This window comes from Apus apus, chromosome 1 (assembly GCF_020740795.1).
Source record: "Apus apus isolate bApuApu2 chromosome 1, bApuApu2.pri.cur, whole genome shotgun sequence".
NCBI lineage: Eukaryota > Metazoa > Chordata > Aves > Apodiformes > Apodidae > Apus > Apus apus.
In genome coordinates, this window is record NC_067282.1 from 153,741,568 (window position 1) to 153,767,897 (window position 26,330).

At 40.4% G+C, this 26,330-nt stretch overlaps 1 protein-coding gene across 3 annotated transcripts in view; it reads left to right on the forward strand.

Moving 5' to 3' along the window:
• The window catches only part of EP300 (E1A binding protein p300), a 63,550-nt gene that overhangs the window by 24,567 nt on the left and 12,653 nt on the right, over positions 1–26,330 (forward strand). For all 3 annotated transcript variants that reach the window (XM_051614597.1, XM_051614604.1, XM_051614614.1), the window contains 20 exons: positions 1,607–1,868; positions 2,623–2,736; positions 3,656–3,892; positions 6,925–7,018; positions 7,351–7,485; positions 7,826–7,943; positions 8,464–8,638; positions 10,590–10,667; positions 11,487–11,596; positions 12,059–12,214; positions 13,269–13,709; positions 14,214–14,402; positions 15,349–15,505; positions 16,089–16,207; positions 17,484–17,723; positions 18,285–18,373; positions 20,830–20,910; positions 23,278–23,334; positions 24,758–24,835; positions 25,896–25,963. In XM_051614597.1, the coding sequence (XP_051470557.1) occupies positions 1,607–1,868; positions 2,623–2,736; positions 3,656–3,892; positions 6,925–7,018; positions 7,351–7,485; positions 7,826–7,943; positions 8,464–8,638; positions 10,590–10,667; positions 11,487–11,596; positions 12,059–12,214; positions 13,269–13,709; positions 14,214–14,402; positions 15,349–15,505; positions 16,089–16,207; positions 17,484–17,723; positions 18,285–18,373; positions 20,830–20,910; positions 23,278–23,334; positions 24,758–24,835; positions 25,896–25,963 (2,998 nt within the window). The remainder of the gene's footprint in view (positions 1–1,606; positions 1,869–2,622; positions 2,737–3,655; positions 3,893–6,924; positions 7,019–7,350; positions 7,486–7,825; positions 7,944–8,463; positions 8,639–10,589; positions 10,668–11,486; positions 11,597–12,058; positions 12,215–13,268; positions 13,710–14,213; positions 14,403–15,348; positions 15,506–16,088; positions 16,208–17,483; positions 17,724–18,284; positions 18,374–20,829; positions 20,911–23,277; positions 23,335–24,757; positions 24,836–25,895; positions 25,964–26,330) is intronic.

Here is a 26,330-nt window from a genome sequence, read left to right on the forward strand (position 1 = left end):
GCTCTCTTGTCTCCCTTTGCCTCCCTTTCCCTCCGAACACTGTTACTGCAGCAGGACTTAAATAAGGGTACGTAAGAGTGGTGAGAAGTGGATGGCCCAGGCTTAATAATGACAGCTCTTAACATTAGGTTGTCACTTTGGACATAACACTAGTGGATGAATGTTTGCCTCATTACTTCAGAAGCTTAAATTGGTTACGGCTATGACATGCAACATGTTCTGCCTTTTTTCCTCCTACATATATATTTATTTTTTTTAATTGGGGAAGCAAGTTTAGATTTCTGAATGTAGCTTTTGTTTCTCACTGCTTCAAATACCACACCCCATGAGGGTCAGCCTCTTGATTTTAGTAACCTGCTGAAAAACCATTTCCAGGTAGCTTTTGTCCCTTTGAATGAAAAAGAGCTCAATGCTGTGAGTTTTATTTGATGTGCTTTAAGTTGAGCATGAAACATTGAAAGTCTGGCAAACCCATGGATTGTATGAACCAATAAAGAAACAGCCAAAGCTTGCTGTTCAGATCTCTAGCTGTCAAGCTTGTGTTCAATGTAGAGCACATAACTCTTGAAGTTGAACTGCTACTGAGCTGAACCTGGAATGAAAAGTTGCTGTTTTCTTCATTGTTGCTTAGAATGACAAGCTGCAAGCAAGGCAGTTAGTTACAGTCCTATTGGAGCAATACAAACCTTGAGGGGACTGAGTAATTGGTGAAGTCTCCTTATAAAATGAAAGGGATTGATACTAGTATTGAAGAGGTATGGGAGAGCTCAGGTTTAGGAACATAGCTAGCTGAGCTCTAAAAATCTGGCAATCTCCAGAAGCATCCTCTAAAACTGTCTGTGGAGAGTCTGTTAGAAAATGAAGGGTGTTAAACTGAAGTGATAAAGCAACAGAGTTCCTGAGCCTCTCTTCTTTGCGGAGTACTCCTTAAATGTCACCTGAAAGAAACAGAAGTCTGAAGAAAGAAACAGAAGTAGTACTAGATGTTGCTGTACTTGACATTGTTTCTGTGGCATGTATTATCCTGAAGTCTTGTTTCATCTGTGGCAGAGACTAGGAGACACTTTGAATGCCTTTGTGCAAGTTTCCCAATGGAAAAAGTTTTCCATAACTTTCCCTTCGTTCTCCTCTTCTAGTAACAGTCATATTGACGCACCTTACAGTGAAATAGAGGGAACACACTATTGACTCTAAAAGGTGCTTTCTTCCATTAATGCAAGAATTGTGGATGCAACTTTCTAGCCTCCAAAAGGAGGAGGATATTTGAGGTCTAAGTGGTACTAATATTTTCTGGGTGGTCTAACACTACAAATTAACCTGTGAGCATGTGCAAAGTTCTGCTGGTCTTTGATAAGGCAAGAGCTAGGAATAGGAGAGTGATATGGGGAGGAAATTGTTGCTGACAAGATAATTATTGCCACGACTGTTGCTAAGGGGTATATTTAATGAGTCATCCAGAACTACAGATAGATGGGCTATTCACTTAATCACAGAATGTAGCAGTTGTTTCTCTTATTTGATTTTTTTTTGGTGGTTGTTTACTTGCTAAATGGATTATTCTCAAAAATAGATTTATTTCTGGGGTTTTCCTTTCCATCTTCTCCAGGGCCAGCAGCAGGCTCCCCAGGTTCAGCAGGCTGGGATGGGGCCAGCAGCTTCTCAAGGAATGGGATCTGGAGCACCAACAGCAGATCCAGAAAAACGTAAACTCATTCAGCAGCAGCTGGTTCTCCTCTTACACGCTCACAAGTGTCAGCGACGAGAACAGGCCAATGGGGAGGTGCGGCAGTGCAACCTCCCTCATTGTCGAACCATGAAGAATGTCCTGAACCACATGACGCATTGTCAGGCTGGCAAATCTTGCCAGGGTAAGTGGAGGAGTGCTTATATATATGTGGTCAACATTTGCGGGTGTCCTGGTTTGAGCGGGAAGGGCTCCTAGAAAGATATGGAGAACTAGTGGGTGGCTTGGGAAGTCAATTTTTTTTAACTTGTCTGTCCCCTTAAGAGCAGAAATCACAAACTCCTGAGCATTTGAAGTTTAGGCTAGTTAGAGGGGGCAAGATTGCACAAAGTGATGAGTGAACTTAACTTTGTAACTCACTATTAAGGTCTCTTGGATGCTGCCTACCAATAAGGGTAGACACAAAGCAGGAATCTGCAATTAGGAGACTACCTGTCTCCTTTAAACAGAAGACACAAATCTCAAGCAATAGTTGGCCAGGAATTAAGCTGGTACTGGCACTGGTGAACTCTGTAGTCTATCCTAGTTGTCAAGGAAAATATATGTTACCTTTTTGGTAGCCTAGGCTCGTCTGGGTTGTGCCAATTGCTGGCATCTCAGTTGCTGGGCACAGTCTGCCCAATGGTTTCGGTGTTATCCTTTGAGCCAGGGAGATGTAGGCTTGGGTGTATAACATAGAGCCTTCAAGTAAGCTTTAATTCAGCCAATAGTACTTGAAGAAATCTAGTGCTCAACTATTCCAAGTAATACTTTACTGACCAGTGTTGATAGAGATGAGTCTTCTGAGAGAAAACAGTTGTGCCCTACCCAGTTTGTGTTGACCATGTGGAGGTACTGGGAGTATTTGCAAAAGTTTTTCATTCCCCTCCCTTTCCCAGTGGCACATTGCGCGTCTTCCCGACAAATCATCTCGCACTGGAAGAATTGTACAAGACATGACTGTCCTGTGTGTTTGCCTCTCAAAAATGCTGGGGACAAAAGAAATCAACAAAGTAAGTCTGCTGGGGAATTCTGTGTATTGGATAAACAATAAAATGCATATTGGGAGATAAATTTTATTTCATCCAGGTGATAGTGGTGATGCTCTTGAACTTGGGAATATTTTATTTTCCTCTTGCTTTAGAGTTGCACAGAGTTTTTCTGTCTCTGATAGCTAGTGTTTCTGGAACCTTTCTAACTATTTGATGCTCTGAGCAGGAGAATGGTAACGGTGAACAAGTCATAGCTCTCAACCAAATGATGGGCTTTTTACTACCACCTCTTCCAGTAGCTGGGTTCTGGAGACAGATGTGCCCCCACACAGAGGGTTGTGTCGTTCCAGTCCCAATGACACTGGGTTCTGTCTTCATCCTGTGTTTGCATCGGATGTCTCTTCCCCCTTCTCATTGCGTCCCCTTGGTCTACCTGCCAGAATCTTTGGCAAGATTTTTGTTACTGTGTTACCTGTTTTGTTTTTCTGTTTTCTTTTTCCTCCTTATTGTTACTTTGGTCTCTTCTCATGATTAATGTCAGCTAAGATACTTCCTGGTTTAAGAAAATTTAAAAAAAAAAATATAAAAATTACAGTGGCTGCTGAAATGCTTTATATGCACTTCTGTCTTTAGCCACTGTGACATGGTGCACCTCTGCTTTCACTTTGAAGCAAACAGATGTGTCCCAAATACTTACTAGTGGGATTTCCTCTCAACAGCTCAAAGGGAAAACAGCATGTGGTTGGAATGGCTGGTTGGGTCAAAACTTGTCTCCCTGTTTCATGACAAGTTTTCCAGACCTGGCCTCTTCTCTGCATGTTCCCAGGAGGAGACGATGTAGTTGTAAACAGCCAGTGCACTCTTTCTGTTCTTTCCCTGTTTTTCTGGACCTTTTGGACTACCTCCTTCTGTCCTTACTAACTTTTTATTTCTCTTCCAGCGCTACTGGGCGGAGCTGCAGTAGGACTTGCAAATACTGGCTCTGTGGGTGTGGGGCAGCAGACAACTCCCAGCATAAACACTACCAGTCAGATAGACCCCAGCTCCATTGAGAGAGCCTATGCAGCCCTTGGACTGACCTATCAAGGGAACCAGATGCAGACACAGCCCCAGGCTCAAGTAAAGAATCAGCAGCAAGGACAGTCACCCCAGGGTCTGCGCCCTATGAATCCTATGAGTAAGTTTATCTGTTGGTGTTAAAATACAAACTACAGGCAAATTTCCCATGCTATTTCTGATGCAGTTTTTCTTAAATCTACTAGCTTAATACAGCTAGTTAATTTGCAAGTGGAATAGCTTTGCAATATTTTAGACTTACAGGGCCCACATGCTCTCTCTTGGAAAACAAGTTATCTGGGAAAAGTATTTTCTTGAGAAAAATTATTTATTTTTTTGAGAACCAGTTTTCCAAAACATTTTATTTAATGTTATTCTGTAGCTTTATAATTTTACTGTGATGCAAGTTTTGGGCTTTTTGGGAGTTGTTAAGTGGAAATGCATGCATTGGAATGTCTGCATTCAAGTGTACATCCTTGTCACTCAGACTGAAGCATTTTACAGTTGTAGCTCAGATTTGTAATGTTTGTTTTAAAAATGAAAAGTAGTAACAGACTTTCCGAATCCTGTCTTGTGGACTCATGAATGGTCTGGGTGGCTTATTGCAAAATCACAAAAGACTACATAAGAATTTTAAATTGAAGTGCAATTAATTCTGACTGGCTATCACTGGTATCAAGTGAAGTAATCTTTAATTATCAAATGTAATTTTGGTAGTTTCAGATTACATTGATGGAATTTTTCTAATCTCCAGCTTTTTGCTTGAGTTGCTTAAGTAGAGGTGATTTTTTTTTTTTTCTCTTACGGAAAAGAAGAAAGATTGTAGTGATCCTGCCTATATGCCTGTCTATGTTTAGGCAGTTGTTATATCACCCAATGATCCCTCCCCACCTGAGAAGGGGCATTGTGGAAAAAAGAGACGTGGGTAGAAATGAAAACAGATTTAATAAAATAACAAAGAACTACTACTATTAATCCCAATGCTAACCTGAAATACAAAGTCATACTTGGCCCATACAGTGGTCAGGAGCTGCCAGCAGTGAATGCCAGATGTCAAACCCTGGGAGCAGCACAGCTGTAGCCAGAGCATGACAGTCACAGCAAATGGGGGAGCAGGCCTTGGGTGGCAGAATGACAGATGAGACCCTTAAGGGATGGTGGCCATTGAGGAAGAGGCCTGTCCCCAGCAAACTTCCCAGTTTATAGTGAGGGTGACATTTATGGTCTGGAACACTTCTGTTGGCCAGCTTGGGTCAGCTGCTGTGAGTTTCACTGCTCCTGGCCCTAGCACCTGGCTGGTACAGAACTGCTGAAGACCTTGATCACTGTGGGAACCTGCATTCCATGGCTGGCCACAAACTAAAACAAAGGGTCTTATCAACTTTGTTCTCACAGAATCGGGTGCTGCAGTCTTCTCAAAAACTGCAGTTCCCTGAACAGAAAATGGATGCTATAATTCTATCCCAGTGAAACCAGGACAATGACCTGTCACAGACTTGCGTACAGAATGAGTGCTTTGGATGCACGGGAGTTCCATGGGGAAGGACCTTAGAGATTGCAGAGGAAAGTAGCAGGTGGTTGCAAACTGAAGCTTGATGTGTTGTTACTGCAGCAAAGGACATGCTACTCTTGAGTTACTCAGAAAAATGCTGTTGGGTAGAGTAGGCTTGATAATGAGGTGACTGATCGTCATAGATTGCACATGACTTCTGTACCATTAAAACTTTACCTTCCAGTGTGTAGAGCCTTTTTTTAAAATAGGAGAGGGGGGCAGATCCTGAGAGCTTAGTCTGCAAACAATTAGATGAAAATAATACAGTTTTCTACTGTGGATTAGTATTTTACAAATAGGTGAGTTTCTAGAAGCTCCAGAATTTTATAGTGAAGGCTTTGAAAAGTTGGACAGTGAGGAACAGGAGCTTCATGTAGAAAGGAGAAGCATGGGGAGTGCAGACTTTTGACTGTTTTGTTTTTAGGAGTAGGTGGCTGAGGAGGGAATTGCAACAGGTGAGACAGGAATTATTTGGTCTGCATAGCAGGGCTGGTTTAGGAGCTATAGCAAGATTTGGTGAGGATTGCAATGTGAAAAGATGCGGTTCTAAGATCAAAGAAATGTTTTTTGCAGTTGAGAAGGGAGAGTTAAGGCAGAGATTGAGAGCTGTCTTCTGCACTAGCTTGCTCTCAGATGACAAAGTGAATTTGGGAAGGAGAAGAAAGTGACTAAGGGAAGGGAGGCTGGAGGCAGCAGGCAGTTCTACGAAAAGACTGTTAAACACTTGGTGGTGATATTAGAGGTATGTATTAGGCTTGATAGACTTAATTTCAGTGGATTTCTCTTGTATGCAGTGTCTGACTTTGCTTGACAAACAGATTTTTGTAGGATTTAGATGTCCTGCATATGTGTCAAGTTTGGTAATTGCTTCATACTGCTCTCAGCTTCACAAAGTGATTTGTTTAGAGGCTCCAGACAGAAATAGGCTGCATTTTGCGTCATTATTTGAGTCTTAACTGTAGTGTGTGAAGAAAACAGACAAGTTTTTAGGGTGATTTGAGATGTGCTGTGATTCATAAAAGCAGATTTTGGTCCATACCAAATTATTAGAGGTTCTTCCTGCAAAGGATTGTCAGATGTTCCTTCTTAGTACAATCACTGTAGTTAGTTGTAAGATCCTGAAGTATGGAGTGGGGGAGAGGGGAGCTTGTCAGATGTAGGTGGTAGCTGATGTTTTAATTTTATTAAGCCTTTGTGAATATATATCCTAAGTCCCTGAATGACAAAAAAACTCCAGCTGCTTCTAAATAAAAAAATGGAAGTGTTTGATAATGCTGAATCTCTAGCTGGGGAGTCACAGAAAAGGGCTCTGGTATGTAATGCTTGCAGCAAATAGAAATGGCTTGGTTCTTGAAGTTCAGAAAGATGTGCAGAGGAGTAATGTGGTGTAATGCTGCACTTGGTGGTCACTGGTGTGGTGTCTCAGACTTTTTTCTAAGTTTATGAAAGGTAAGAGGATAAGATGAGCAATGGGTAATTAAACTCCCTTCACTAAAATCAAAGTACTTGAATGTCTAGACCCTTGTTATTGCTGAGCAGTTGCTGATTTTGCACAGTAAATGGGCTGTTCATTTAAGATTGCTTATTCTTCTGTTTTCTAGGTGCAAATCCAATGGGAGTGAATGGAGGAGTAGGGGTTCAAACCCCTAATTTACTTCCTGACTCAATGTTACATTCAAGTATGAATTCTCAAAAGTAAGTTGAATTCTTCTTTGCACCCCAGTGATTTTGTTTTGATCTCATGGTGGTACTTGAATAAGCAGTGGGGTAAATGCCATTGATGGCTATCTCTCCCTCTGGATTTTGTAGCTTTTGTTGCAGTTTTCCAAATCCTTGGGTAGGACAGCATGTGCTCTTTCACGGCGTTGTTTTGGTGTCTGTGCAGCTATTTCTGCAGAGTTTGTCCATTGATTAGGGAATGGCTGAACTAGCACTTTGTCCTAACATTATTCTGAAAGAGACTATGACTGTAAGATGACTAAGCTTGGACTAGACTTTTGCCCTCAATTCTTGCTCTGTTTTTGAAGCCCTATGATGAGTGAAAGCGCCAATGTTGCCAGTTTGGGAGCCATGCCAACAGCTCAACCATCCAATACGGGAATTCGAAAGCAGTGGCATGAAGACATTACTCAGGATCTCCGAAATCACCTTGTTCATAAATTGTGAGTAACTAATATCAAAACAACACACTCTGGGCAGGAGGGGGGGGGGGGGGGGCCGGCAGGAGGAAGCCTGGCTTCCAAAACTAGGGAACTAGGGGCCCAGGAGTGAGTTTTGTCAGTGCCCATGAGAAGGGAAAGCAGAAGCCCAAAAGATGGAGCTGCGTCTGCTGGACTGGGGCTGTTGTACTGGGAGTGCCCCACTCTGTGCTCAATCTGTCTACACAGGGGCAGCATCTCCTGGAAAACTGGCTTGTTGCTTTGTGTTCAGATCTCTGGGGTTAGTGCTGATATCCTGGTCTGGAGACAAACTAATCACGTGTGTGTTTTTTGCCACCCACAGAGTCCAAGCCATATTTCCTACTCCTGACCCTGCAGCACTGAAGGATCGGCGTATGGAGAATCTGGTGGCGTATGCTCGGAAAGTGGAAGGGGATATGTATGAGTCAGCAAACAGCAGGGTGAGATATGACATCTTCTGTTGTCCAGTCGTGTGTATCTCTGCCTTGATCCCGTAGTGGTTGTGGAGGAAGAGGAATGAAGGCACAGATGAGAGTTCCAGGCTGAGGAAACGTGTGTTCAGGGGCTGCTGGATGGGGTCTGGGCGCCAACCAGCTGCATGCTTCTGCCTGGGTGTGCCCGGAGTCAGGGTGGTGCCCGTTGGGGTGTGATGTGCTCAAGACTTCTCAGTGTTCCCTGAAGGCAGATGGAGCTCTTCACTGTGATTTTCATAAAGAAGTGACAGACATGAGACATGAGAAGAGCAATGTCTGGTGTTGGTCTAATGGTTGCCTTTTTGCCCTTCTATCTGTGTGGCAGCCCCTCAAAGAGAGAGCTACCCACACCCAAGCTGAAATGGGGGGAGGGTTGGGGAGGGAAGCAGATGTGAGGCTGTTTTGCAAACTGGAAAGTACTGTAAGCTGTTGTCTTTACTTAATGCGTGTGTTGTCATCTTTCATGGTTTGAATTTCTCCTCAACAGGCAGAGTACTATCACCTGCTGGCGGAGAAGATCTACAAGATTCAGAAGGAGTTGGAGGAGAAACGAAGAACCAGGCTGCAGAAACAAAACATGATCCCAAATGCTCCAGGCATGCCACAGGCTCCCATGAATCAAGGGCCCAACTTGGGACAGCCACAGCCAGGGATGTCTGCAAGTAAGAACAGTTGGGTTACTGACTACCTGGTGCAGGGAAATCCTGTACAATCGTTTTGGTAGGGTGGTGACCATTTTGCCCTTCTTGTTTCACAGGTACCTGACTTGCTCACATTTAAACAGAACTTTCTTGTCTTTGTTCAGAAGTACTTTTAAAATCTTTGCTTATATGTTAAATAATGACTGTAGTTTATCTAAAAGCTTTTAAGTCTTCTCAAAAAATAGATATACTCTTCTGTACTTCGGCTGAGGGTGGAGAGGATGGGGCTTAAGTTGCTTCCTGACATTTTAGAACAGTCTCTCAGTAGATTCACCTCTAGAATGAATTTAGTGAAAGATAACTTCAATTACTAGAAGAGAAATACATATTTTCATAATAGTTTTGTGCTGCTTAAAATTTTTGTCACTATTGGTATTGTTGCTAAGCAGAGAGTATGATTATTTGAGTTCTTAGGTATTGTATTCCTTTGAAAGTTTAGATATACTGCTTGTTCTGTGCCATGTTCAAGTTCTGTTACTTGAAGTAACCTTCCTAATGCTAGACAGATTTATTTATTTATTAATATAATATTCCTTGTTAACCATGCATTTATATATTAGAATAAATGTGATTTTGGAGACGAATTAATGAGGACTAGTGCAGCCTGGTGTAGTGTGAGGTTGGAACCTGCTGATCTTTAAGGTCCCTTCCAACCTTAAATATTCTGTGATTTTATTATTGTGGGTGATATTTCTGGTTAGAAAGTGGAGAGAGGCATCTGCTGACATTGTAGTCTTGTGTTTCCAGTTAGGTCTTGTAAATAATTGAAATACTGAACTTTTCTAAAGAAAATTGCATGCCATACTCTTAATTTAACTTTAAAAGGAGAACTAATTTTTTTTAAACTATTTAAGTCTGCTTTATGACTTTTTTTGTCTTTGTGATTCTGGACTGGCAGCTCTGGAGACTGAAATAGTCTTTCTTAAAACCAAGTGCCACAGTTCTGCAACCATACTTTTCTAGAATACTGCCCTTCCTCCTCCCCCTGTGACCCTCTCTCCTGAGAGCTTCCTTCTCAGAAGGATTTTTCTCCTTCATTCTTTCAGTCTGGCATGATCTTAGATACTTTACAGTTAAGAATGGAGTGCTTCAGACACCTCATGGAAGCAGATGCATAGCTGCCTGTGACACTGTAATAAATGTCAAAAGATTGGGGCAAAATTTGAAGTAGTAACTGAGGAGACAAAAAACTTCCTGTTTTTTTCCTAACATTGCAGAAAGATCTAGTAGCTCCAGGCATATGCTGCAAGAATCTTCACCCGAGTTCTTTTTCTCCTGCTTAAATTTTAATCTATCTTTGTAAATCCAGTTCTGCATCTTTTCATGCTTGAAGTCAGAACAGGATTTACCTGGATGGAGTACCAAGAGCCAAGAAAGATTCTTAAAGGTTTATACTGTGACTTAATTTGCTGTAACTTTTGTAGAAAGTTGATCTTCAGCAGTAGATGTGACACTTTCGGTTAATCAGCATGTACTTCTGTAGTTCTCAAACTTCAGAGCTTTGAGAAACTCCATTGAACCATATAGTTTTCATAGTGATTTAAATCTAGAGATGCATTAACAGTGTGGAGAGGCTTGTAGAAGTTCTTGTGGTCTGGGATGTTCATGAGCTGCTGCGTTGTTTGTTGTACTTGCAATAACATACTTCAAATTTGCCTTCAGTTTCTGAAAGCAGACTCTGAAGTTAAGCAATTTTTTCTGTCAATGGGACATGCTTATATTTTCAAGGAAGTTTGTTTTGGCTTCACACTTTGAGGACTCTTAAAGAGTGTTAAGAGTTACTGGACTGTGTCAGTACTTTTTTTTTTTTAATACAGAATTTTTAGTCTGTAATTCTCACAGAAATGTTAGGTGGCTAAAACCTGGTGGTCTTCTAAATACCATAATCTTATTCTAAAACCTTTTTTTCCAGATGGTCCTCTTCCTGACCCAACCCTGATACGTGCCAATGTGCCAAACCAGATGATGAATCGTATGCAGGCACAGCCAGGTAAATATGTGAAGAAAATTTGCTACTGTGATTTTGAAAGAATCTTGGAATTGAGCAGCTCTTGCTGAAGTCTCATAGCCCTTGTTTCACTTGCGGTTTCCCCATTTCATGAATAAAATAGCTATCTATATTGTATAATGCTTACCTAACTATATATACACACATGCATATCTATATATCAAATAGCATTTCATGATCTTGTGAATTTAAGAGCTGCAGGTTACTTCATGCTCTGTTAAATAAAGAACTTGATGCTTTTGGAACTACTCATGGTGTGAGCGTAGGATGGTAGGATCAGTCAAACATCGTGGGGCCAGGCAGCTTAGATGGGGAGATGGTGGTAAAGGGTGGATGGTGAGAATAATTTCTCAGAAGGAAGGGGCAGAACCTTTGTTGCATATTCAAGAAATATTGTAGCTGACACACAATGTACTTAAGTGAAGATACAGTTTGGGTTTCAGCAAGTGAATTTCTGATATGTAATTGAGATAACACAACTTTCTGTACAAAGCCCATCTTCAGCAGTCGATGTGACACTTGATTATGTATTGTGTACTCCAGTGGTTCTCAAAATTCAGAACTTAGGTAACAGTGGAAACAAGTCTTTTTGGGGAAAAGAGTCTGTATTCTGAAGGAGTATGGTAGCTTGGACACTTGATATTTAAAATACTTCCTGTATAGTATTGTGTGCTTGAAAATGGGTTGCTACAAAGAGAAATTGGGAAGAAAATGTCAGAATTTAATCTCCAAATATTGAATGGTGCCCAAAGGAGAATTAAAGCCTTTGTTTCTAAGTATTTTTTTGGCACAATCGCACAGGAATGAATCAGTTTGGCCAGATGAACATGCAGCTGTCGCCGATGGGACCCCGGCAAACCCCTCCTCTTCAGCACCCTGGACAGCTAAGCCAGGCGGGGGCCATGAACCAGGTCAGTCCACCTTCCTTCCAGGGTTCACTTCTCTTGGCTGTGGTCTCCTTGAATAAAGAAAAAGAAATTTTAAAATCAAGCATTATTTCTTCATTCTCTTGACCCTTTGGTTCTTCCTTTTGCATTTCCATTGAAAGATTTGTCTGGTAAGCCTTTAGATCTTGGTGGTAAAAATTGCCTACAAGTTAAGTGGTGCTTTGTGATGTCGCATCCTTTAAACAAGGAACAAAAATAAATCTTAAGTCACAGTCCCAATCTGAAATATTTCCTTCACTTACAAGGGAAATTCATCGTAATTTCTGTCTTTTGAGAGGAGTGATACGTAGACTTCCCATAGTATATCCTACAGATAAGTGGCAAAGCATCAATTTCCACAACGAGATTAATGTTTGTGCTTTTTTTGTAAATTGTTGCAGAGGTGTACGCACTTCAAGTGAAATCAGTTCCTTTCTTTTCCAACAGATGGGATTTCCTTCACGTATGCAGCAACCAGGGGTTGGCCAGCCTTCTGGTCAGAATCAGTTCCTACAACAGCCCCAGTTCCCTGCTTCTTCCCCAGGAATGAACACAACAAGCATGCCTATGACTCAGCCTGGCAATCAGACACCAGTTTCTCAAGTAGGTTTCTGATTTCTGAAAGTGGTGTCAGTGGGCTCTGTCACATACTGGTTTCAGTGTTTGGTTTCTAGTAATGGAGAATTGCTTGTTTTCTCAAGATTCTTTTGGAATTATAGTAAATCAAATTAATTTATTGAGTGTCAACATTATCCTGTTGTAGCACTGGAAATGGCAGGGATGAAACATTTGTTCGTTTGTTTCAGAGTTTAGTGTGATTTTTTAAGTTTGGTTTTACGGAGCAAAGAAGCTTGTTACTTAGCATGCAGTAGTTAATGTCTTGCTGAAGAGCAGAGCATCAGAACCTGAGAAATTCAGAGGTGATAGAATGAGTCATAAAAAGGCATGTCTATCCAGGACCTATGTGTGTTACTGGTTCTGGGGGATAGGGTTATCACTACTAAAGATCTGAACTTAACAGTCTAGCAGTTTCCTCTCTGTCCTTTCCCTCTCCCTTTTCAGCAAGAACCTTTCAGGCCAGGAAGAAGTAGGGAATGTCAGTTTGCTTCTCGTTGATGCTTCTTCCTAGTTTGCAGGCAAGACTATTATGGAGTGACAGCTTCTTTTCCTTCACCAATACAATTATTTTCTAATCTCGTAACGGTACAGTTGCAGCTGTACTTATTTCTGGTGATAAATTAAGTTTCTAGTCTTGGGGGTGGGGGCATGGGCACACTAAGTGTATTTGAATGCAATTTTTCACTGTAGTGCATTGTCCCATATTCAGGTTGTACAAATCAGCAGCTTTAGAAAAAAATGTTTTGCAAACTGGGAGCGTAGGTGTAACATTCTTTAAATGTATCAACAAGTATAAGGTATTCTATTTAAACTTCTCTTTTGGAGCTGAGTAAATTATAAAATAGCTTTATGTTCATGTGAAGAAAAATAAATCAAATAGACTGTTTTTCCTTTTGAAACAGTTTTAAAAACAAAACAGATAGTTTGTCACATTTTTTTTTTAAGTAGGCCAGAAACTTTGGTAATGCAGCCGTTTGACAGTAGTTTCTCTTGCTTTTCTGTTTCAAGTCATTGCAAACGTGTACAATTTTTTCCACAGGCACAAATGACGAGCGCTTCCTGTCCTGTGAATTCTCCTGCAATGGCTCCAGGTTCTCAAGGGAGCCATATTCACTGCCCACCTCTTCCACAGCCTCCCATGCACCGAAATTCTCCTTCTCCAGTACCCAGCCGAACCCCAACACCTCACCACACGCCTCCAGGCTTGGGATCACAGCAACAGCAGGCAGCAGCAGCTGCCACTGCTGCCCCCACACCTACTCCTCAGGCAATGCCAACTGGACCACAGTCACAAACTATGCACCCCCCTCAAAGACAGACTCCAACGCCTCCTCAGGCACAGCTGCCTCCACAGGTCCAGCCTCCAGTTCCAGTTACCCCTTCTGCAGAGCAACAGCAGCAACCCTTGTCACAGCAGAGCACGACTGCATCTGTTCCCACACCAACAGCACTGCTGCAGCCTCAGCACCCCACAACACCTGTAAGGAAATGTTTTCATTTTGCTTTCCCTGCATATATTTAAGCGTAAGGTTTAGTTTTCACTGGATCTTTTATTTTTGTGTGAGTCTGTGATAATGGAGGTAGCTCCTGGCGCATTTAATATCCAAGTAGGGGTTTTTTTTTTGCATTTGGAAAGTAACCTTTTTTGTGCATCAAGACAAGTCTATAGATCATCTGGTGTTTCCAGAGGGAGTATTTTTCAGTTTTTCAGAAGTCTTTAGTTAGGTCTGCATATGCATAGTGGTGGTGTACAATAGAGAAGCAGTATGTCATTTTCTCTGTACTAGACCTTCCAGTGCATGTTTCTGTTGCATGTTTTTCTATGATCGGAGTTGTGCAGCAGTGTCTCCTGCAGGTGAAGCAAGTAGAACTAGAGTGCATTTAAACTTGCTCTAAATGTAATAAAGGTAAAAGGTAGATTAGAGAAGGAGGGGGGGGGGAGTTCATTAGATGTCTGTTGGTAATGTATCTCTTGTTCCCTCAGCTTTCACAACCAGCTGTAAGCATTGATGGACAGGTATCCAACCCCCCATCCACTAGCAGCACAGAGGTGAACTCTCAGCAGGCTGTTCCAGAGCAGCAGCAACCACCCTTGCAGGAAGTGAAAATGGATATTAAAACAGATGAAGGGGAACCAGAACAGACAGAGCTACAAATGGAGGAGAAATCTGAGGTAAGATTCTCAACTGGTTGTTGGGTAAAGTATCTTCATCTAGTGCTGCTAGATACTTTCTGTCACCATGCAAGTCATTCCTTCCAAACTTCAGTGAGCTGTAGGTGCTACCTGCTGCTGCCGTTTTGATTGTTGTCTTCCTCCCTTTCTTCGTAAAAAGGGTCTCTGTTTTCTAGTGAAATGATGGTAGAAGCTAGTGGTCACAGGAAAGCCCATGATAATGTGCAACTGTGAGGCTTTTTGGTAAATGCCAGTGTAAGAGAGCACTTGGGTTAGTCTGTCAGATGTTACTGGCAGCTGTTAATGTTACAGTAGCAGATACTAGGATGAGAGGAAAAAGCCTCAGGTTGTGCCAGGGGAGGTTTAGATTGGATATTGGAAAAAAATTTCTTTACTGAAAGGGTTGTCAGGCATTGGAACGGGCTGCCCAGGGAAGTGGTGGAGTCACCGTTCCTGGAGGTGTCTGAGAGAAGCGTAGATGTGGCAGCTAGGAACATGGTTTAGTGGTGGACTTGGCAGTGTTAGTTCTATGGTTGGACCTAACGATCTTAAAGGTCTTTTCCAACCTAAATGATTCTGTGATTCTATATGTGCATATTGGGCTGCTTTACTGGTCTCAGACAACTGGTCACAGAGGACAGCTAGGAGTGTGGCTACCAGTAGCATCATCCTTTCAGCCCCAGTGTATGAGAGACTGTCAGATCTCCCTGAAGAGCTGGGTGAGTGACTGTATCTACTTGCAGCTCAGAACAGGATAGCAGCTCATCACTGCTGCTACTGCAGTGTTAAAAGATGCATTCTAGCACATTTGCTCAAGTTTTGACTACAAATTAGATACCCTTAATCCTAGGGAAGAGTTGTGGGTAGGATGGCAGGTAGGTTTAAATGAAAGAAATGTGGATGGATGACTTCACAGGAGGCTGACAGACTCCAAACTGCTTTCCAGGTTAAAGTAGAACCAGTTGTGGAGGAATGTAAACCAGACCCAATGGAGCAAGAGGAGAAGAAATCTGAAGTGAAGACTGAAGTACCAGAGGGGGAAGAAAGACCTACTACTCCAGCTACTCAGTCTTCTCCAGCAGCTGGACAGTCCAAGAAAAAAAGTAAGCTAAGCAGGAACACTGTTTTGACTGAAATTCACAGCATCTCCCTAGAGAAATCTTCAGGGGAAAAAAAAACAAACCTGAGCTTTCTTCATTGCTACTTAGTAAGCTTATATGGATTGTTCTTTGTGGCTTTTGGACAAACATGTAATACATGTAATAATACATGTGCTTGTAATTGGCTTTTGGCAATTTCTTTAAGGCTTTAGTACTTAAGCCTTTGTAAAACTGTCAATTCAATAGAGATTTTTAATACTCCAGTTACAGATTTTCTAGGTAGGCTTTTTCTTGCAACCTGGGAGAGGGGCATATCTGGAATGTAAACCAGCTCTGTTAAATTTAGCAGTGTCTTTTAGGATAAAAACAAGATTCTGGTTAATATTTTGGCCCATATCCTTGTGTCCAGGTGATCATTTTAACATCCTCCTCGGCACTCAGTGTTGCAGAGGATAAACAAGCCATCCATGCTAAATAACTTAAACCCATTGTCTCTAGTATTTTTCCATAGACCTCACGTTTTCCAGCCAATTTCTTCCTTACAGCTGTTTCTGCTATCTTTCTGATGTCTGTTGTTTTTCAATAGTTTTCAAGCCAGAAGAGTTGCGGCAGGCGCTTATGCCAACACTGGAGGCACTTTACCGACAGGATCCCGAGTCTCTTCCATTTCGACAGCCTGTGGATCCCCAGCTACTAGGAATTCCTGTGAGTGTCTTAGCCAAGATGCTTTCCTGGCTTCAATTCTTTAATCTAAAACTGCTATATTATGATGTGTGTGTTTGAGAACAGCTGGAGTCTGTCTTACTAACATTTTAATATTTGGTGCCTTGGAAGAGGGTTAGCTTAGGCAGTAGAACTTGCAATGTCTGACTTAAGAACGTTTGTTTTTTCAAATGTTGTTTGGGTTCTGGGTTCCTTTGGGTAAATAAACAGGTATGCATTGATGTGATTACCAACAGATTCCCAGTGCTGTGTGAGCTTTTTATGGATGTTGCTTCATATTGTGATGCTTCTGTTGCTGAGTTTCTCATCATCTATAAAACTTGACAAATATGTGGGAAATTAAGCAGATCAAGACTACTTAAGAAAAAAAATCCATCAATGATTATTAATCTGTTATAAGCAAGGAAGAGATCAGCTTCTAGTTTTTGTTTAGGTTGAATTTTCTACTCATTTTAGAATTGCCTTCAGAAGACATCACTGTCCTTCAAGGATCTGTGTTTTAAACTCCCTGGATTGACTACAGTTTTCTCTTTATATTCAAATATGTATGTAGAAGTCCTGCTTAGGTACTTAAGGCAACATTTTTTTGCCTGAAAGATGTTTTCTTTGGTTTTGATGTAGATGTTTGGGGTTTGCTAGTTTTTTGTTTCGTTTTGTTTTTTTCAAATGATGCAGCAAAAATCCCAGGTCTGCTGTGTTATACAAGGGCATAAATGTTGCTAATATTCTTTAACTAGCTCTCAATTTGCTGTCATATTCTGAGGATTTTTGTAGGCTAAGTGGTCCTATTAACTGATCTGGGCATTGGAAGAAGGCGTTCTTTAGAGGGGACATGATACCTTTTATTATCTAATAGTTACTTCTTCTTGTTCATTAGGTTGTCCAGTCTGCTAAAAAGAGTCGCTTTCTTGTAATGCTCTTGTGTGTATTATCAAATCACAGAGGCTGCAAAACATTGCCACTTCTACTTCTTGTAATACTTGTTTTGTTGACTAAAATTAAAGTGGCTTTATTCCATTGCAAGTGGAAGAGCAATAAAGCCTGAGAAATAAAGGAATAATGAAAAGGAAGCACTGGGGAGTGATATGGTATTACTCAGAGATTTCATTGTATGTCACAAGCAGTTTGACAATCAAGTCAGGGAGGAACCTGTTTTTCTTGGTGTACTGCGGAAGAATTTGTACGCTGAGAATACTCACGCCATCATGTCACAACATAGTTCTCTAATAGTGTTTTGAGACACTGTGTGTTCTTGCAGGATTACTTTGACATAGTGAAGAACCCCATGGACCTTTCTACTATCAAGAGGAAGCTAGACACAGGACAGTATCAGGAACCGTGGCAATATGTAGATGACATCTGGCTCATGTTCAATAATGCCTGGCTGTATAACCGCAAGACATCCCGGGTGTATAAGTACTGTTCCAAACTGGCAGAGGTGTTTGAGCAAGAAATTGATCCAGTTATGCAGAGCCTTGGTTACTGCTGTGGAAGAAAGGTAAGAAAAGTATTTTAGTCTGCTGCTTGCTTCCTGGTATTGAAGGGGGAAAAATACAGCAGTTGTAGTTGTTAGCAGTTACAGTGGGTTTTAAATTTTTTTTAAATTTACTGGGATTTAGCAATCCCCAGTAATGTGATTTTGAGGTTTTCATGGATCTTCCAATTTTATCTAGTGTTTAAGTGATCCATTTGGATAGAAGCTGTTGGGGAGAAGTCAGTAACTAAAGGCTTATTTTGATTAGGGCAAGCCCATTAGCTTTTGCAGTTTGAACAGATGTGGTTTTGTTACTGCAGAAGTACTCTCTATTTCACTGTGTAGTGAGACTCTGTATTTCCATTGTCTTGTTTTGAAATGCTTTCCATATTTGGAGGAAGAGCTAACTTGAGAATAAAAGCCCACTGAATATTTTTGTGACTCTAACACTTCATACACTTGCTATACTGTAAGATCTATGCACAGAGTAAGGTGGAAGTGATTCTTGTCTGGGTCACGCTTGCTTCCCGTGGAGAGCAAGTGAAGACACGTATGAGTACTAAAACAACCCATTCCTCTTTGCAGTTGGAGTTCTCACCACAGACTTTGTGTTGCTATGGCAAACAACTGTGCACAATCCCTCGAGATGCCACTTATTACAGTTACCAGAACAGGTAAGGAGAACTGCTTGGTGCAGTTCTGTGCATGCTTCAATCAACCTGCTAAAAAGTGTGCATGTATTTACGTATATGCTCTCTTTATATGTGTACACCTTTGTGTTCTAAGATAAAATACCTGCTGGAAGTGCCCTCAAATAGTTTGGGTTTTGTGCTGACGGTTTCTTCTGCAAAAGTTCACTGCAGCCTTTGCTCTTCTTTCATTAGCAGAAAAGTGATGCTTTACTAAATTTTTATCCTACAGTTAATCAAACCTTCAGTTATCTACAAATCATATATATGTCTGTTGTCTTTGCTTCCTACTATGCAGCAGTATTTTTCATGCAGAACACTGATAAAACTATGCAGCAAGTATATTAATATTTGTAATATATTATACTTGGCAAGTCTCTGTTTTTCTTATGATGTTAACACTGAAGAGCAAACTTATTTTTGTGGTGCAGGTCTTAATTGAAAGATGGGTGTATTCAGATTTGAGTAGATTTATGCTTGCTTTTTCTCTCTAAGTTTCCATAAGGGAGTTGTCTTGGAATTAGCTGTCAGCAGCTGTGTAAAGTGCAGTCAGTTTTACAGTTCTTCTAAATATACATGTGTGTGTATATATATATGTATTAGGTTTTTTTACATGGGATTGCTTAAAGGATTTAAATGTATTTGACTTACAGAAGAAGGTTTCTTGCTAGGCATCTCTTTGCCAGTTGAGGAGGTGAGCCAGGAAGAAGCAGGGAAACACTTGTACACTCTCATATCCCTTGGCGTGTCATCAGAATGCATCTGTTAGAAAACTTGTTACCTCCAATTTATATCATTTTCATCAATTTAGTTGTCTATCTGTATTCTTTCCAGCACCTTAAAACAAATAAAAACACACAAACAAAACAAAGAAAAACCACCAAACTAACAAAATTACTAACGCTTTTACCTGAAAACGAAGAAGATTTTTGCAGGAATTATAGTTTTCTTAACCACCTGGTGATGTGAAAGGAACCACAGAGCTACTGGAATTACACCTTAACCTTATTGAGCCTCATAAAGTTTTATACCAGTGAATGCAGTTTTTTAGGAGTGAAGAAGTAGAAAATAAGCCTATAGTATCCTATAATAACTACATAGTGTAGAGCTTTTCGTATCGTGTCAGTATCTTCTGGTTATGCTTACCTGTAGGCAAGCATTAGGTGGATCAAAGACTTACTACTGAAAAACCTGATATGCTTTACCTGTTTTCACACATTAGGAGGGAATAGGTGCATGATAACAGGTGTATACATGTAACTTGTAAATTATGCTGCATACACACATGCATGTATCTGTAGACTGAAACGTACAATTCCAGAATTAGTATGTTTTGCTTTATCTGAGATGAAAACTAAGAGGGATGACCCCTGACGTTTTAGCTTAACAGCTGCTCTAGTGTTAGTTTGCAGGGCTGCATAATAAATGTTTGAATTTTGCTTCTTTTTCTTTTTAGATGTCTTGTGCACTCCGTTAACACGCCTTAGTAATGGCTAGGCCACAGGTTTAGAACATTTTTGAGGGCTGGGACAGAATCTTGAATTATTTGCTGTTTTATTCAAATACAAGTGAAAACTTTCTCTGTAATCTTTGCTGCATTGATGTCTGGAGTGTTCTACACTCAAATGGCTATGGCAGAATCATATCAATGTCAAACACTATGAGTGTTGTTAATGTCAGTTAACATACAGTTTGACAGTTCTATAATTAACATTTGTAAGATTTTGAGGATAGATTTTATTGAAGTTTCTGATATTTAGCTTTCCCTTTCAACTAGGAGAGAGTTCTGTGGCCTTTCAGCATTTAAACTTTTAAAATGGAAGACTATCCCTCTTCCATTGATCTCTTGCATATCTCTCTGCCAGCAGAACTGTTGTGCTGATGTACAAGTCAGAGTAGCAGTTCTTCCTTCCTTCTGCTCTTCCCCCTTTCTCATTTTAATTCTTTGCTGTACCTGGCATGGATTATTAAAATGAAGAGGGTATGGGTATGCTAAAATGGAATACTCTTGTTTAATTTGCCTTAATCATTTGCTGCTTGTAAACCCACTTGAGAGATTTAATGCTAATCTGTGCTTTGCCTTGGCTTTCTGCTTTGTGTTGTCTTGTCCTGCTTCTGTGTTTTTGGTTTTGTCCTGCAAACCACCATTTCTTTGTTTGTGTGTGTATTACTTTTTTATTTCTCCTTCATGCTTGTCATTGTCTGCACTTGGCTTTGATTGCACAAAAAAAACCCCAAAAATCAAAAAAACCCCAAAAAACCAACCAAACACAATGTGGGGCCCATAAATCTGCATCATTGAATATCCTTGTCGCCGTTGATGACCTGCTCTCTGCTCCTGTCCCTTCCTTGGCCTGCTGTGATTGGTGGCTCCATTGCTTGGCTTGGGCTGTGTTATGTGGACGGAGCAGTTCACCCAAATATGGCCTTCTTGCTGACAGGTATCATTTCTGTGAGAAGTGCTTCAACGAAATCCAAGGGGAGAGCGTTTCTCTGGGAGATGACCCATCACAACCTCAAACGTGAGTTAATGGTGTTTGCTTGGGCTGGGCATCCATAAGCTGTGTCATGATCTGTAGTGCTTTTTTGAAGGGAATGAGTTTAGTTTTAGGTTGCCCTCACTGTTTGTATGCTAGTAGAAGGGAGACTAGATATCCTTTGTAAAAGCCTGGACTTGTGCTTTAGATATTCTTCTTTAAAGTTTGGACTGACTTTATTGTAGTGAAACCTAAGCAATTAGTGTTTAAAATTGCAACTACACCAATAGAGGGCAAAGAAGAGAAAGTATTCTGCTACAGAAAAATAGCCATGCCTGCAGAGAGGAAAGTGACAGACACAGTTTGATATAGTCAGAGGTACCATTCTGCTTATAGACTGGCTATGCTATTAAACTTGTATTCAATGTCAGGCTGTGTTTCATCCAGATGAGAAGCAGGCAGCCTCCTTTTGCCATACAAATATTTCACTGCTGGTGCCATTTGCTTATGAGAAAACTGTGCAGTTGTTGAGGAGATCACTGTAAAAGGCTGTGCATGGATTTAGTTGCCTTTTTTGTGCTGGTGGCAGACTGTTGGGACAGTCTTTCATTCTGATGTACCCTCTTCCTACCTCCCTAAAAAAAATCCTGAAACAGAATTTTGGGAGACCAAGGAAGCTCTTGAGGGACTAGTGAGTGTCAAGCAGTTACTCTTTGAACTGTTGGAGGAAGCTCCTTGGGGGAGGGCATTTCAGGAACACGGCAGACCAAAGCAAGTGAGGAGCTTGGGATGGTCTAAAACCAGGGGGATAGTTGTTGAAGTTGGTAATTGGACAGAATTAACTTTCACTGGAAGGAGAAATTGTCTCCGGCAGCATGTTACCAGATCCTGGTTGACATGTATTTGGCCTTGTCCCTCTGCATAGTATGGATTGCTACTCTAGGTTTTGGATATTTGCTTCTACTAATCAGTATTGTTGAGTTTTGTTGATAATGAGATGTGGGATATCAAGTACTTGTATATGAGAGAAGCAATTATCTGTATACATGTAAATCTGTGCATAAGTAAGCATCTAATACATTCATGTTTATACATAAATTCTTGTTTAACTCCTGAGAGAGTATGTTCTTTCTCATACACTTAAGTTGGAATGGTTTACGACAAGTCTTTGAGTCAGAGTATAAGGCAGCATAGAGTGCTTTCCATTTCACATTAGATTTGGAAATACAGGTGCTGGATTCATTTTTTTTCAATAATAAGAACGATCAAAAGCTCTTTAAACACAAGCAATAGTAAGAAGGTACTTCCAGCTTCTGGTATTCTTTTTCATAGCTGGTTTAAATACTTTGTTGTGTAGTTAAGATGGAGGCTATAGCCTGTGATAAGTGCAAGTACACTTTTGAATGTTCTCTCCCCCACTTAAAGGCTTTCCCTTAGGAACTCATTTTACCGGGGCATAAAGATCCTGCTCCCTTCTCTTCCCACAACCTGTAGTTAAAGTGAACGAAAGAAAACAAAAAATTGGGAATGTATATGTGAGGTCCTTTTTACAGTTCTACTCACCATATTACAGTAATAGTTTGAGGTAACTGGAAGATTGAACTTTCCTCATTTATCTGATGAGGAGCTTGAAGTATTCTGCAGTTGGTAGTATTCAGAATAAACACTAAAATAAAAGGATAGCAAGCTTAGTACACCTCATGCAAATTGGACTGAATCTCTGTCTTTGCCTTTCAGAGAGACATGTACTGATTTTTCTCATGTTGCACAGTACCCTCTTTGGGGTAAATTCTCAGAGATCTTACATGATTGTTGTGGACTATTTTGAACCAGATGAGTGTAAAAAATACCTGAGAACTCACTATCACAAAGGTGTGATTTCTAGCCTTGTCAATGCTACAGGAAAGGTAGAGGTAGTGTAGAGTGATGGCTGGACTGAGACGGCAGTTTGGAAGCTGAAATTTATCTTTGAAGTTAATCTCGGAGGAGGACCATCTGAAATATGATGAACTACCTTTCTCAATAATCAAAGATAACCAAAATTCCCTGCCTTCCGAATATCAGAGAGGCAGGTGAAATAGTCCTTTCACTGTGAAATACTGATCAGACTGGTCCAAAATTTGAACATCAGCAGGTTTTACCATTTATTCTGTGGTAAAACAGAGTAAGGGAGCAATGTGGATCTCTACCACCTGTTGTCCCATAAAAGAGAGTGTTTTCCACGGGCAGAGTCAGGGTGGCATATACTTTAGTTTTCTGTCACTTTATGAGATACAGCTCCTTTCCTTGTAGTGCCAGTGAGTTTTTAAAAAAAACTGCTTGCAAGTTTTGTCTTGGTGTGTGGGTATGTGTGGTATGGCATGGTATGTTGTCTTGTTTTAAAACTGATTTTTATTGCCTGTTTCTCCATAGCACAATAAACAAAGAACAGTTTTCAAAAAGGAAGAATGATACACTGGACCCTGAACTGTAAGTAATGCTGTCACACTTTGAATGATCCTCATTTTGTTGTAATTATTTTGTAAAAGGCATATAATTCCTTCACATTGGGCTTTGTTTTTCAGTGTTTTCCCAATTTCCTGTAGGTCAGTAGCCAGTAGGGGCTGCTCAGTAAGCAGCGCATTCGGCACTCTGTGCTCAGAACCCAAACCACCCCAGTGGTACTTGAGAAATATGTAACAATGTATGTGTGGGCCAAAATGACTGCATTTTGTTGCCTTGAATGTGGATTCAATAGAGGGGTCGATGCAGATAACTGCTTTGAAACCCTGTTGTGGCAAATTTACAAGTCTTAAAACTGATTTGAGTTATTTTTCAGTAGCTCTTTTGGTGCTGTTGTCTTTTCTAGTTGTCATATTTTTACAGGCAGCTGTAGTAGAAGGAAAAGTTGTTAAATTTGAGCCAGACTGTTCCTCTCCACTGCTCTGGAAGCAGTACCATAGACATTCAGTAAAGGGAAGATTGTGACTCATCTGCTTTTCTTAATATTCCTTAAGGGTTTTGGTTTTTTTAAGCCACTTTACATGGTCATGCATTATACATCTGTGATGCTACTCTGCAAACATGATCTTCATTCTCAAATGAATGAGCAAAAAGAATATTTATTGTTCCCACACCATCTTTCCAGGGGCATATGGGTCAGCCAGTTGAAGGAGAGAATAGCAACTTGATTCATAACTTTTGCTTTCCCTTTGTTATAGTGAAGATACAGCCTCACACTGGAAGACAAGCCTGACTTACAGTAGGATACCATATGCCCAACACAAACAACAAATTCACAAATTCAACAAATTCAATCAGAGTCTCAGACTCTTCTAAATAGGCATGTTCAAAGGATGTCAGGTGGTTCTGATACGTGAAGCAGCCTTAGGTATTTCAGAGAATTGTACCCACCAGCATCTGTGAAGTAGGCCGTATCACTTACTTATCAGTTGTCCTTAAATCTCTGCTAGGCTCCTAAAAGTGACTTGGATGCTCCTATTGTCTTCTTCTTGCCCACCTTTTTCTGCATTTGCAGTGTACCCCAGGTGTCAAGCATAGTGAAGTAACTGACAGCCAACTATTTCTCCTGGTTCTTCACTTCTGATGCCTGTGAATCTATTTTCCATTTTTCGTTATAGCAACAAGCAGATTACAGATTTTATGCTTAGAGGGGTTTTGAGTGAAGTGGATGGAAGTAAGGCAAGAAAATGGCGATAATGATGTGTCCTTGCATAATCTACCTGGTTTTAAACTGACATTCTTAATTCATACTGTAGGTTGTTCTCAGCATTGATGTGCCCTCTATGTTTAATATGCTCAAGAGCCTAAATGCTCTAACTCCTTTATTAAAATGTTACAAGTAAGTAATGATACTACTAACTGCTTCCCTTCCCGCTTTTTTCTTCTACAGATTTGTTGAATGTATAGAATGTGGAAGAAAAATGCACCAGATCTGTGTTCTTCATAATGAGATAATCTGGCCTTCTGGGTGAGGAATTTCTCCTTCTTAAGTAGAGTATATGATAGATTAGTTACTAGAGTTAATGCATAAACTTGCTTGTATTGGTTATATTTAAGAAGTTGCATTCCCACCTGAATATGTAGGGTAATATTAAGTTTAGGCATATCTTACTGTGTTATGTGTGGAGTTGTTTCTAATCTTAAATGTTTCTAACATTATTGTGTGTGGAAGAGCCTTATGTTTAAGCCTTTGGTGTTTAAAGATACTAGTCCTTCATGAAAGTATGTTTTTAGTTCTGGTTACAATTTCATTCTGATCTATTTTTTTTTTTTACAAATCATACTGCTTTGTCATTGTAAGAAAAGTGAAACAACTAAAGCATTTAACAGGTGAATTCACTTTTTTGATCTTAATGATCAGATTAAATCTGAAAAACAATCTAATTTTACATAGAAGCTTCATAGTTCTGGATAAAAATGCTGTTGGGCTTTTTTCTGATTGCTTTAAAAGCTTTCAAAAAATGGTAAATTATACGTAGATACAGCTCTGTAGGAGCTGAAATGTTCCGTTTCTTGACAAGAAAGCTATGACTTCTATCACTCTGTCCCATCCACGTTGCTGGAGAACAGGGTATGATCCTGTAACTGAGGAAGGATCTGCCTGTCATTTCATGCTAGAGTGTACTTGAGGGTTTGGAAAAAAAAACCAAACAACAGCATTTTGCTTTGTGTTGAGCTATTTCCTTTTCATCAGCAACAGCACCTGGGGACTCTTTGTTCCAAGAATGCTTGAAGCCAATTTGCTCAATCTCCCAGTGGAGACCCTGTTTCCTGGGCCTGCAGGTGTTGACATGGGTGACTGACAGGAGATGCACCCCATGGAGCTTAGATCCTCCTCTGCAGTGCTGAAACAATTGGGCTATTTGTGCCTGCACTGTTGTTTGTGCTCTTTTATTTCAAATTTCAGTAAAGGTATTTTCCAGACCAGATAAGATCTGGTGAAAGATTTTGCTTCTAATGATAAGATGCTAAGGAACATGATTATCTGATTGGGTGATTTTTTTCACTTTCTCCTATTTTTGCTTCAGCTTTGTCTGTGATGGCTGCCTAAAGAAAACAGGACGAACCAGGAAAGAGAACAAATTCTCTGCTAAAAGTAAGATTCTGGCACTTGCACCTACAAATTGATAACTTAAATTGTTAAGAATGGGGAAGAGAGGTGGCTTTTGTACTCATTTTGCGTTTATTTCAGTTTTTTGAGTGAAAGGAAGATACTTCTGGTCAGTTCTGATGATCAGTTTTGTGATGTTTAGAAAGTTTACATACACAGGTGTTGTCATTGGTCAATAGTCTGTAATAGATGGTTAACGTACTGGTTTAGAGCACTGCTAATACAAGATAGACATCCTTTTATCTCAATTGCAGTATTAATAGCTTTGGGAAATAGTTGCTGTGTGACTGCAGCCTAACTTAAATTTATGATAACTTGTTCAAATCGCCATGACAGCCCCTGTGCTTAAAAG